This window comes from Misgurnus anguillicaudatus, chromosome 7, assembly GCF_027580225.2.
Source record: "Misgurnus anguillicaudatus chromosome 7, ASM2758022v2, whole genome shotgun sequence".
NCBI classification, from domain to species: domain Eukaryota; kingdom Metazoa; phylum Chordata; class Actinopteri; order Cypriniformes; family Cobitidae; genus Misgurnus; species Misgurnus anguillicaudatus.
Window position 1 is genome coordinate 34,712,816 of NC_073343.2, and position 12,253 is coordinate 34,725,068.

A 12,253-nucleotide genomic window follows, 5' to 3' on the forward strand; every position below is an offset into this window, starting at 1 on the left:
AGCCTCAGGGAGGGAGCCACTGAAGAGGCATGAAAGAGCCACAGTTGCCACGGGTTGCAGACCCCTGCCCTAGAGCTATGTTATCATGAAAAATGACCTTTAAAGTGTTTTCTGGCCAGTTCCTAAGACGTTGCCATACAGTGGTTAGATGTGTGCCGGCTCATGAGTCTATGGGATGTTTTTTTCACTAGTTAAAATCACAGACAACCTCTTCTCAAACTGAAAGGCTTGTTCAAACCCCTTAACCTAAATATGAAGATTCATCATTGCGATGCTTCTTATAGCATTTTTAATTGTAACAGGATGCTAACGTTGATGCTTTACGTTGCATTGCTTTACTGCAGTGTAGACACAGTGTTTGATTGTTTGGAATCCATGAATTTTTATTATGGTGAGTGTTCTAGAAAACATGAGGCTGAAATAAGAAATGTCTCGGTTAAATCCAGCGTATCATTAACAGTTGTGCTGTTCTCACTTTCACTTCAGAGCGTGAATGCTTTTGGATTCCACACATATTTGGTCACACTGCCATTTTGAAACCGCAGTCGACCACATCGCCCCACGCGTGATTTTGGAAAATCCATTTAAGATGCACAAAGGGCAATTTTCATCTGAGGTCAAGATTGAATGGAGTTTATTGTCCTGGTTGAGACTGCAGCCCCCATGCGTTGCCACTAAACTGAACACGCAGGCCAAAAGGCTTTCTATTTCCAGTATCTGCTCTCCGCTTCTTTAATTAGTACCGTTTAACTTTACAGTGACCCTCATTAAAACAGTGCAGGACTTCTGCTTGATGTTCAGAGTCCATAAAGAAGCTTGTTTTCACTGCACAAAGGCGCTTTTAGGGATTAGAGAAGAAAACGGGAGCTATAGCTCACAGCAGGAAATAGAGGAGGGAAAGCATAGCTTGTTCACCTCTCAGAGGGGCAGAAATGTTCGATAAGAATCACTTTGATAATGGTACAAGAGGACACGAGCTCCACCCATTCAAGAGCTGTTGTATTGTTGTTTCTTCCTCAGTCGTCATGATTAGAGGTCCGTCTTCCTCTGTGATCTGTGTCTGAATTTCTTACAATGCTGTGATTGGACAGGTAGAGCAATAGTTGGTGTCCCGTTACTTTTATGAGGGGAATCAGTTTTATCAATTTAATTTAATCGTGCCCACTGAGCTGTACATACATTTTGTAAGAGGATATTTTTCTGCTGTTCATTTCATTGGATTTTTCAATTGCTAAATGCATTGCGGTGGACTGTATGTCAATATAAGCTTATGATGAGTGATACAGAAATAAAATTTAAGATATTGACTTTTTTAATGTGTATTTAGTGCTTTTGTCTGCAGCAATAATGTAATAATGTGTGTCTAACCCTAATGTCTACAAAATATCTTGTTTTACTTAAAGGCGGGGTATCTCATTTGATCCTGAAACATTTTTAGGTATGCTGGTTAAAAGTCTCCTCACATCCTGACAGCAATCACTATTGTTGTTTAAATGTTTTGTAGAAATTTATGTCATCTGTGAAAGGTTTAGGACCAAAAAATGTTCAACCAATCATAGATTTCGGTCCGAACGGACGTTGCCTTTTTTGTCCCTCATCCGTAAGCGTAATTTGAATGCCACCTCACAGCTTGTTCACGCAGACACCATACGTCATCGGCGCGTTCACGTGCCCTCACCTCCCATCTGTAAACAGAGGATAATGGCATACTTTTTTGCTAAACTGACAACCTGCACATGAGCCACAAAACTAAAGACATCTTTTATAACAACAACAGCAAAAACCCAAATGAACATCGGTAACTTTACTGCTTTATCACGAGATGCAAACAGCTGCAGGAGGCAAAGGGTCTAAAAGGGTCGTTGCTCTATTTATTTTTGTAAGGTAGGTACGCGATATGTTTGTATTGAGATGGATTCAGATATTATACTTTGATGAAACATTGTGTTAGTTTACGGATTAGCGTAACGATATAGTTACTACATCTACACAACCGAAAGTGTTCTTTAACTAATTCTGATGTAAACCAGTTGTTTATGTTGGTTATTTTGGTAATGTTATTCACTTTTGTACTGCAAAGTTTTCTCACTTGTGAATGAGACATGAGATGTGACGGTCTGATCTGTACGTGTTCATGTGTTTTGAAAGAGGCGTGACTTTGGATGGCGATTTGACTGGCGGGTGGGATCGTGATTTCATTGCTAGTCGGCTACCGTTAGCATTTTTCAAAATGCGATACCCTACCTTTAAGCATAAAAAGTAGCAGGTTTTTAAAAGATCAGCTGTTTTTGACACAAAATATTTTTTATGTTATAATTTTAGACATCATCTGTTTAATTTATATTTAGATTGAATGTATAATTACTAACATTCAGTTGCAAAAACCTTAAAGTGACAATTTGTACTGTTTTTATAAGATATGGTCGGAAAGCAAGTTAATAAAATTTTCCTAACTTTATACATGGAATAGACACAATTCTCAAAATTCTAAATGTATAAAGTAACATTTTTCTTTATTTTATAGGAAGTGTTTATCAATAATTACAAATCCACAATTGGTGTTTATTATTTAGTTTAATTGTTAGAAATGACAAATGTACTAAAATCAACAGTGGCGGACAGTGACAGATGTCTTTAGCCTGTCATGTGTGTGGCTCGTCATGTCAAAATGTGTTTGCCGCGTCATGTGAACATGTGTGCATCGTGTGTCGTGTCGGGGTACGTGCCTGCTACAGACGAAGAGGTTTGTGATAGGGGGGAGGATCACGTTTGCCAGATACTTGCTTAATCTCATGTGTAATCAGAGTTTAGTGTTAAATAAGTGTCTTGTGAGTATTTTGTGAATGTGAGCGTCTCTTTTATCATGATCGCATTCGACGCAACTGCACCAGGCGGGTATTTTGGCAAGACCCATGATGCACATATGTTCACATGATGCACCGAACACACATTTTAAATTCGTGCCCTATTGTTCGCCACTGAAAATCAAGATTTTAAAGGGTAAAAAAAAATGGAAGCAGCCCAAACAGTTTTTTACTTAGATCTTCTGAGTTGCACAAAATTTCATGATGTTGCCAGTGTTTCTCTGAGCAACAGTGTACTGAATGAAGAAGGAATGTGATTGTGTCAATGACATTTACTGAGGATGTTTGGGAACATTGTGAATCCCCATTTTGGAAACTTGAGTTTGTATTATTTAATCTGTAATCTCATCTCATTTAGCATGCTCTTTTCCTTCAACTGATTTCTTAAATCTATCCCTTCGATCTTGATCTGTCTGTTTTCTTTTCCTCTTCATTTCCTCCTGTTCCTCAAGCCTCTGAGGTAATATACATTGGACCGGTGAAAGGTAAGAGTCCCTGCTTTCTGTCTTCTTCATTGCTTCCTTCACCTCCTCTCACCACAGTCACCTGACCACTGTTGACATGATGTAATCCTCAGCTCTGGTCACCTGACTGTCTGCTTGTGTGAGATCCTCAGCTGAGGGTCATGAGCTTTCATGCATTCATTCACCTTTATACCATCTATTCACCAAAATCTGTATAGATCCAAAACACTAGAGGTGAAAGAATGATAGGTCGGGTCAAAGAGCAAGAAAACTATTCAGGCAATATTAAAAAAAGAAGTTTGTTTTTAGGTATCGGTCATTGCGAATGACAAACGTCTAAAAACTGTGGTTCAATATACAGGAATATAAAATAAATCCTTCATAGGTTGATGCCCTCCAGAATGTGTAAACACTGTTGCTCTTTGGCAATATGAAAACAATGCTTTGTTTACCCAACAGTGGCTCAACCAATGGCATGAGTTTGAGGTGGAGCCATCTGTCTGCCTGACCAATGACAGATGGGGGTAATGTTCAGGAAGCTTGTTTGCAAACTGTGTTTATTTTTCCAGTTCTGTTTAGTGACACTAATGGCCCGGAAATGACTTCCCCTTTAACATCCGATAAGAGTAAGATGGGGTTTGGAGGGGAGTTGTCCTTCTCCTGTTTTTGTATAGATAACCGATTAATGGAGTAGTTTAATGTTTGCCTTATTATAAAAAAATTAATTTTCTTTGATCATGTATCATGCCTACTAAGATAATCTTGTGTTAATGATTGTAGTTTGTTTATTTGAAGATTCTTAAGTGGTGCAAAGAGTCGAGTAAACATCCTAATGCTGCTGCTGCTGCTGTCAGATCTCCTGAGTTTCCTGATGGGACCAGAAAGCCCTTCAGTGACCTTCCCCTGAGTTTCTGAGAATGTCTATGAGCCCTCCCTTATTCGTCTTCCTGCCCTCTCTGTTTTCTCATGACCTGTACCCCGCCACGAGCACTTCCTGCCCCTTTACACGACCGTAGCCTCAAACTGCCACGTAACGCTGTTTTGTTCTTACTCTCTGATTGGTCACTCGAGTGGTTACAGAAGAATGTGTAGTATAACCATGACATTTTTTCTGGTTTTGATTGTGAGTAAACAAAGTTGGAATGTGATGGTATCTATTTTAAAAATCTCTTGCACAGCAATTATAAAACGATACAAATTTCTTTTGCATTGTATTATTGCTCATACACCAGATTTTTTTAGTTGTTGACATGTTTCAATGGTTAAGTACATTTAATGCATTAATTCACTGTTTCCTTTCACGTTTAAATGTTAACAATAATACTGAGATGTAATTATTTCTGTTCAAATTTTATGTTCCTGCTTTAGAAAAAATTACATAATCTTAAGGTCTTATTAATATAGTTGTTTTAATGCTACTATAATTCAAAAACCTTAAATGACATCTGGGTTTTGTACTGAAACTTCACATTGGGTGAATGCTAGGGGTGTAGCGATAAATCAATATGGCTTGATACATCAATTATATAACGGTACAATGCAACAATGCCTCACATAAAATGTCGATATGAGGTACCTTTATTTTGACACTCTCTAAAGTTGCTTGACAGATCAAATGGCGAAGCTTAACAGCTTTAGGTTTTTATAAATTTATTTAACTATACCTCAGTGATTTCCACTATTGCACATTTTGCACAAAATACTAAAAGACTTTGATTGTTGCATTCATAAGCTTGATTCTGAGTGACATTTTGCCCTTCATTATTTATTATTATTTATTTAAAAAGTAATTTTTTTTTGTTATAAATGTTCCAATTGGTACACAGATTGTGCCATTTTTAAACGAGTTCAATTAAACGTTTATGTTATATATTTTGGTTGGATTTGTAAGTTATAAAAAAATGTAACTGCTTAACCAGGCATGCAACCTAAAAATACCGATAAATTAATTTAATTGAATCGCACTTGCATCGAAGAAAAGCTCGATATTGTATCGCATCGTAATGAACTGTCAGATTTACACCCCTGTTGAATTCTCATTGAAGTAATGTCACAAGTTAATGTTCATTTTACTTTTGGCAGCTGCAGTATTCATTAGTATTCATAAACTATTTGTTGTCATAAGAAAATTAAATGTTAATATATATATGAAGAGTTCAAATGCAAAACCCTCTAAGTGCACCTGCCATGTTTTCCTGTAAATTAGCTTTTTTCAGGCTTTTTATGTTAAGGTTCAGTAGTTTTACTTTTATAGCTATAAATAGGTTATAAGTCAGCAATTGAAATGCCTTATTTTCACAAATGTCACTTTAGTCATTTCATTAATATGTAACAAATTTCACTTGGTTTTTGCTGCAAAACCCTCTAAGTGCATGCAAGCTTTTTTGGTTTAAACCTGTTTCCCACTCCCACCCTATTTGCCTCCAGTCACCCTTCAGTGTCCCTTCTGAATAAAGGTAAAAGGCTCAAAAATGAGGTCAATATGTAAGGAATAATTCACGATGGGCGTTGATTTATTCAAATGGTATTCGTGGTAATGCCGTTACATCGCGGATGTGCACTATTTTCAAATAATTCAAAGGAACGGAGTAAATTATTCCTCTAACACCATGGTAACCACAGGCATTGCTCTGGTGGTTATTTTTAAGACATTTGACAGATCATTTGTGCATTTTACAGAAAAATAATAAACACATGTGAAACATTTCTCAACCATTTAGAATAAAGCTTTCAAAAGGCCCGTGGTATAATTTAAAACAGTATTTGTTAACCCTCCTTTAACCAGGTAAAAAACTTGCAGCTCGACAATTGAAATCCAAATTATACGCATGTTGTTGTTCATCCAATTCTTCTTCTGCGCACTTAAAGGACTTTGCTGAAAAAGGAACATGGCATTTAACAGATTCTGCCAAAAAAGCAATATCGATTAATATCATTATCTAATTTTTGACTGAGGTGTCGTTTAATGGCTTTTGCATCTGAGCTCTTCATATGTAGTTCTTTATTAAAGCACATATTGAGACTTCTGCATTGACTTTTATCACGTTGTGCTCATTTTAGCTGGTGCATGATGATAGCTGCAGTTACTGCACTACTGAATGTTTTTACGATCTGTGGAGATTATAACAGCTAGAGAGATCTGTGTAAATGCTCTCAGTTTACTGGGTTCATTGGGATGTCAGCCACCTTCAGGTTCTTCATGCCGCTGGTTGTGCTAGCTGCTGTTTTGTGCATTGTTTTGGATTGGGTTGTGCTTTAGTGTGCATCTGCATGCTGCATTGATAAGAGGTGTGGACCGAATTTATTCATGATTAATTTTAGACACTGAAGTCTTATCGTATGGCTCGAGGTGGACTGTATGATACCAGTATGATCTTTACTGTTGCACAGCATAAACGTTTACACCACCCAGCCTCATGTCCGGTATTTCATGTGGATTTGTAAGTGTGATTTAAGCATGCTATGTTAGGTCACTACTGATGGACATGTTTCATTTCAGGGAGCATCTACTCCAGTCCTGGACTTTACAGCAAGACCATGACCCCTACATATGACTCTCGTGACGGCAGTCCTCTGTCTCCCACGACAGCGTGGTTTGGAGACAGCCCGCTGTCAGAGGGCAATCCCAGCATCCTCGCTGTCAGCCAGCCCATCACCTCTCCTGACATTGTGGTGAAGCTCTACAAACCACAGTCTTTGTTGGACAAGGCCAAGATCAACCAGGGGTAAGTGCAAGTTTGACACTCTGCAGGACAGGTTTATGGTTAAGGAAGGAGTTCATGTGTTTGTGATGTGTTTGTGAAGGTGGCTGGACTCCTCCAGATCACTGATGGAGCAGGATGTGAAAGAGAATGAGGTTCTTTTACTGCGGTTCAAGTATCACAGCTTCTTTGACCTCAATCCTAAGGTCAGTGTGCTACAACATTTATTGCATGATAAATCACATCTTCAATGTCTTTATTCAGCATTTCTGTGCTTTTAAATATTATATAAATATAAAAATGTCTTTTACAAAATGATGAAATAAATGCAAAAGCATCAAATAAAAAGATAAACAGATAAGGTGATGTTTCTGGATCTAAAGAGCTTCGGCTTAAGTTAGTTAATTTGTTAAAAAAGTAAATAAAATGCTTATAGAGATGACACTTATGTGAAGTAGATATTTGTAGATGGTGAATTAATGCTTCTGTATTTTTACTATTTGCTGCATTTAAGAATCATTTTGTATTTTTAATATTAAATCATTTTCACTTTATTTGAATGCACATTTGTTGGACTAGTTTAGATGAGATTCGATTTCTTTATTTGGGTCCACGGCGAAGTGGTGTTGAATATCAGGTTTCCATAAGTCTTTGAAATCCTTGAAAGTTTGTGAATCTGTAAAATAATGTAAGGCCCTGGAAAGTTTTTGAAAATAAATATACTTAAATACAGGTCTTTGAAAGTACTTGAATTTATTTTGTCCAAGAAGTTTTCTGGAAAAAAATTCCTGTGTAGTGTAAGATAATATCATAAAAATTCTAGATTTATAATGCTTATATCTTCTGTATTTGAATGTTGATTCATACCTAAATGCTTTTTTGCAAAGTTGTGTTTGAAACTTGAAAAGGTCTCGGATTACTTATGTAACTGTTGTTCATATATATTGTATATTTCATATAGCAATATACTTCTTGGCTCCCGCATCAGCCTGTCTTTGTCGTTAAGCCTCATCATTGGTTGAATTTGATATACACATTCAGACGCACTTACCTCTGAAGGCGCGAGTTCCCTTGAAAGGGAACTTTAACAATGTATCTTAAAAGGTAACACGATGTAACCTTGCTCTCACTTAAAAGGTGTCCCCACATTTAGTCCTTGAATTTGAGGGTATTGGACCTTGAAAGTCCTTGAAAGGTCCTTGAATTTGAAGTTAACTAAGGTGTGGGAACTCTGGATATTGTATTTCACATTGCAGATGTGGTAATGCATATGACTCTGAGTCTTGAGGGATATCTCAGTCAGTCTATGTATGAGATGATTGGATCAGTTGTTGAGTCAACTCTCCGTTATCTGAGTTCTTCTGGAAGTTAACACTGTTTTAACCCCTGCAGTATGATGCCATCAGGGTGAACCAGCTGTATGAGCAGGCTAAATGGGCTATCCTGCTGGAGGAGATCGAATGCACTGAGGAAGAGATGATGATGTTTGCCGCGCTGCAGGTATGTGTCACAGAAGGACCTTAAAAAGTATTTAAACATATTTAAGTCCCTTTCAACTTAAAACTGTTTTACTTAATTTCTTTACTCCATTAACTTCATAGATAACCACATGAACCCGCTGAAGTGCACAGTCAGTTTTTGTGGTCTTAACGGTTTTAATTATTTTCTTTTCAATTATCTTTAAAACACTCGATATCCTCTTTATTAAGTGGCACTGTCTCATAAAGATCGCTGTGTAAGCCAGAGAAGTGACAGCTTGCAGTCTTCACTCAGGTCCTCTCACCATTAATGAATTAGATGGGCTCTATGCCTAGACTTTAGCTTTTTCGCAGTGTTTGCCGACGTTTAGCTTCTGGGTCTACGTACTCCAATGTTGCATTTGCTTTTGCTGCTATTTCTGACCCACGTAAATGTTGAGTGACAACACTTGAAGACGCCTCACTGTCTTCACATCATGTGTATATATAGAGCGGGTGACTGTTCGGAGGTGGGATGGGGTGTAAAGGACCACCCAGCATTTCCTACAACAGCCTATAGGTGTTGGTTACTCAGGCTGGGGTAGTTTTACTGTTTATGTAGAGTGTGTTTAAATAAGTCTGGTTTGTCCCTCCCTGTCAGTTCACACTGCATGCGTAGAAGTGAAGATCAGTTTTGGCTCTGGATTGTGTATCTGGGTAGAAGATCTTATAGCTGTCAAACATCAGCAGGTCTAACTTTAGCGTTGAGTCCATTAGAGTTATAGTGAATCTTTAACTGAGAATGTGGTACGTCATTCACCTGCTAACCTCTTTGAGATGAACACATCTTCATCCTCCATTTTAAAAAGAAAGGCAGCTGTCATCAGCATACAACGCATGTGCACGTATGACTGAAATATGCCTTTGTAATCCCTAAAGCCAGCTGTTCACTATAGTACCAGAGGGAACGTTGTGTAAATATCATTTGACAGCATGTTTTAATTAGGGGTATTGAGTCACACGCTTTTAGCTGAGACATTAAGCAACATTAAAAAATTTGATCCAGTGTAGGAACAAAACATCTAAATAAAATTGAAAAACTAAAATATATATGGACATTATACAATTGAAAAAGTTAAATATATATGGAGATTATAAAATTGAAAAATTAAAATATATATGGAGATTATAAAATTGAAAAATGTAAATATATATGGAGATTATAAAATTGAAAAATGTAAATATATATGGAGATTATAAAATTGAAAATTTAAATATATATGGAGATTATACAGTTGAAAAATTTAAAAATATGTGGAGATTATAAAATTGAAAAATTTAAATATATATGGACATTATAAAATTGAAAAATGTAAATATATTTGGAGATTATAAAATAGAAAAATGTAAATATATTTGGAGATTATAAAATAGAAAAATGTAAATATATTTGGAGATTATAAAATAGAAAAATGTAAATATATTTGGAGATTATAAAATAGAAAAATGTAAATATATTTGGAGATTATAAAATAGAAAAATGTAAATATATATGGAGATTATAAAATTGAAAAATTTAAATATATATGGAGATTATAAAATTAAAAATTTTAAATATATATGGAGATTATAAAATTGAAAATTTTAAATATATATAGAGATTATAAAATTGAAAAATTTAAATATATATGGAGATTATAAAATTGAAAAATTTAAATATATATGGAGATTATAAAATTAAAAATTTTAAATATATATGGAGATTATAAAATTGAACATTTAAATGTATATAGAGATTATAAATTGAAAATTTTTAAATATATATGGAGATTATAAAATTGAAAATTTAAATATATATGGAGATTATACAGTTGAAAAATTTAAAAATATGTGGAGATTATAACATGGAAAAATTTTAATATATATAGAGATTATAAAATTGAAAAATGTAAATATATATGGATATTATACAATTGAAAAATTGAAAAATATGTGGAGATTATAAAATTGAAAAAGTAAAATATATGTGGAGATTAAAAAATCAATAAATATATATGGAGATAATAAAATTGAAAAACTAAAATGATCACCAAAAAAAACTGGTGTTTTACTGCAGCCTTTTATGAACAAGTTAGTTAATTTTTTGCCTTGGTTGAATGGTTTTATTGCTTAAAATGGGACAGCATTTTATATCCTATTTGTGGTAAAATATGACCTTAAAATGTATCATCCTGTACGGTTTGTGCTGTAAAACCAGTGTGCGTGACTGACTGTTGATGTGAAGGTAGATACGAATTCTTTAATTAAATTGTATGCATCACGTGTCTTCGAGCAGCAGATGTCAGCAGCACATTTACAGTGATACAGACTGATGTTTGTTGTGCTTGTGTTTTATCACAGTACCACATCAACAAGCTGTCCATCATGTCCTCAGACAATCATATGAACAACAGTGAGAAAGAGGTGGATGAAGTGGATGCTGCTCTGTCAGACCTCGAGATCACACTAGAGGGAGGAAAGACCTCCAACACACTGGTACTGGACCTTCAACAAAACAAAACAAAACACTGCCTCTCTGTGTCTCTCTCTAACACACACAGTCTCTAGAGCCAAATACTGTTTATAAGTATATTTATAGGTCATTTATCGATTCTTTGTATGATGAAATTTAATTCTCATCAAGGCTCAACAAATGAATTATCAACTATAAGTGAAACACCATCATTCACAGACAGCAGTAAACATGTAACATTTTGCACGTATGGTGTTTACATTATTAATCACATTTTTTTACATCCGTGCTGTAAGGGTTATGTACACAAATGATAGAGAAACAGGCTTTTTTAGTTTTCTTACCTAGTTGGAAGTTGAATGTGTTACAACCATTTGCCATTTTTGGAATTCGAATGTTATTCATTTTTCATTTTGTTCTCAGGGTGACATCACATCTATTCCTGAATTGGCCGACTATGTTAAAGTCTTCAAGTGAGTTAAACTGTGACACATTGAGTTTTTCTAGGATGTTTTGAGTGGTTGTTATGGCATGTAAAACATGTAACTACTGAGAAAATCACCTTTAAAGTTGTCCAAATAAGGTCTATAGCAACACATTACTAATGATAAATACATTTTTTATATTTTTACGGTAGGACATTTACAAAATGTCTTCGTGAATCATGATCTTTACTTAACTCTTTCCACGTCAGCGTTTAAAAAACAGTCAGATCCAGCATTTTTTATGATTTTTACAAAAGTTTAATGCCTTTCAGAAAATGTTCTTTAAATATATAAAAATACAATATATCAAATGAAAGAACAGACCCTCAGCTTTCAAAAAAAAGGTTTCATCCTATCATCATTTGTTTTCATTTTATCAGCTCTCAAATATGGGTAGGTTTTTTTTAAATTCAAAGTTTTGAGCAAAAAGCTGAGATAATTGCATTTTTGTAAAGGACTTTTGAAAGAAATTAGATTCAAAATGATGATCAAAACAACCTTTTACCGTTTGGCCTTAGTGGTTGCTTCCGGGTTTTATAAGTTGGGTAAGAGCTCCACCTGGTGGATAATAGTGGAAATATGGATTGCCGTAAAAACTCGTCAATGGCAGGGAAGCATTTTCTTTTAATTGGTGAGTTAAATCATCAATGGCAAGGAAAGAGTTAATATCATAATCATTTTTGTCATAGAAAATCAATAATTTTAACCTATACAATGTATTGTACAAATATACCCGTGTGACTTATGACTGGATTTGTAGTGCAGGGTCA

At 35.2% G+C, this 12,253-nt stretch overlaps 1 protein-coding gene across 5 annotated transcripts in view; it reads left to right on the plus strand.

Annotated features, from left to right (window-relative positions):
* Positions 1–12,253, plus strand: part of fermt2 (FERM domain containing kindlin 2) — a 44,519-nt gene that overhangs the window by 21,689 nt on the left and 10,577 nt on the right. For 2 of the 5 annotated variants that reach the window (XM_073869792.1, XM_073869793.1), the window contains exons 5-11: positions 3,317–3,349; positions 3,898–3,954; positions 6,828–7,053; positions 7,133–7,235; positions 8,422–8,529; positions 10,887–11,021; positions 11,422–11,467. In XM_073869792.1, coding sequence (XP_073725893.1) covers positions 3,317–3,349; positions 3,898–3,954; positions 6,828–7,053; positions 7,133–7,235; positions 8,422–8,529; positions 10,887–11,021; positions 11,422–11,467 — 708 coding nt within the window. The remainder of the gene's footprint in view (positions 1–3,316; positions 3,350–3,897; positions 3,955–6,827; positions 7,054–7,132; positions 7,236–8,421; positions 8,530–10,886; positions 11,022–11,421; positions 11,468–12,253) is intronic. The other 3 variants (XM_073869795.1, XM_073869796.1, XM_073869794.1) reach the window with 2 other exon arrangements.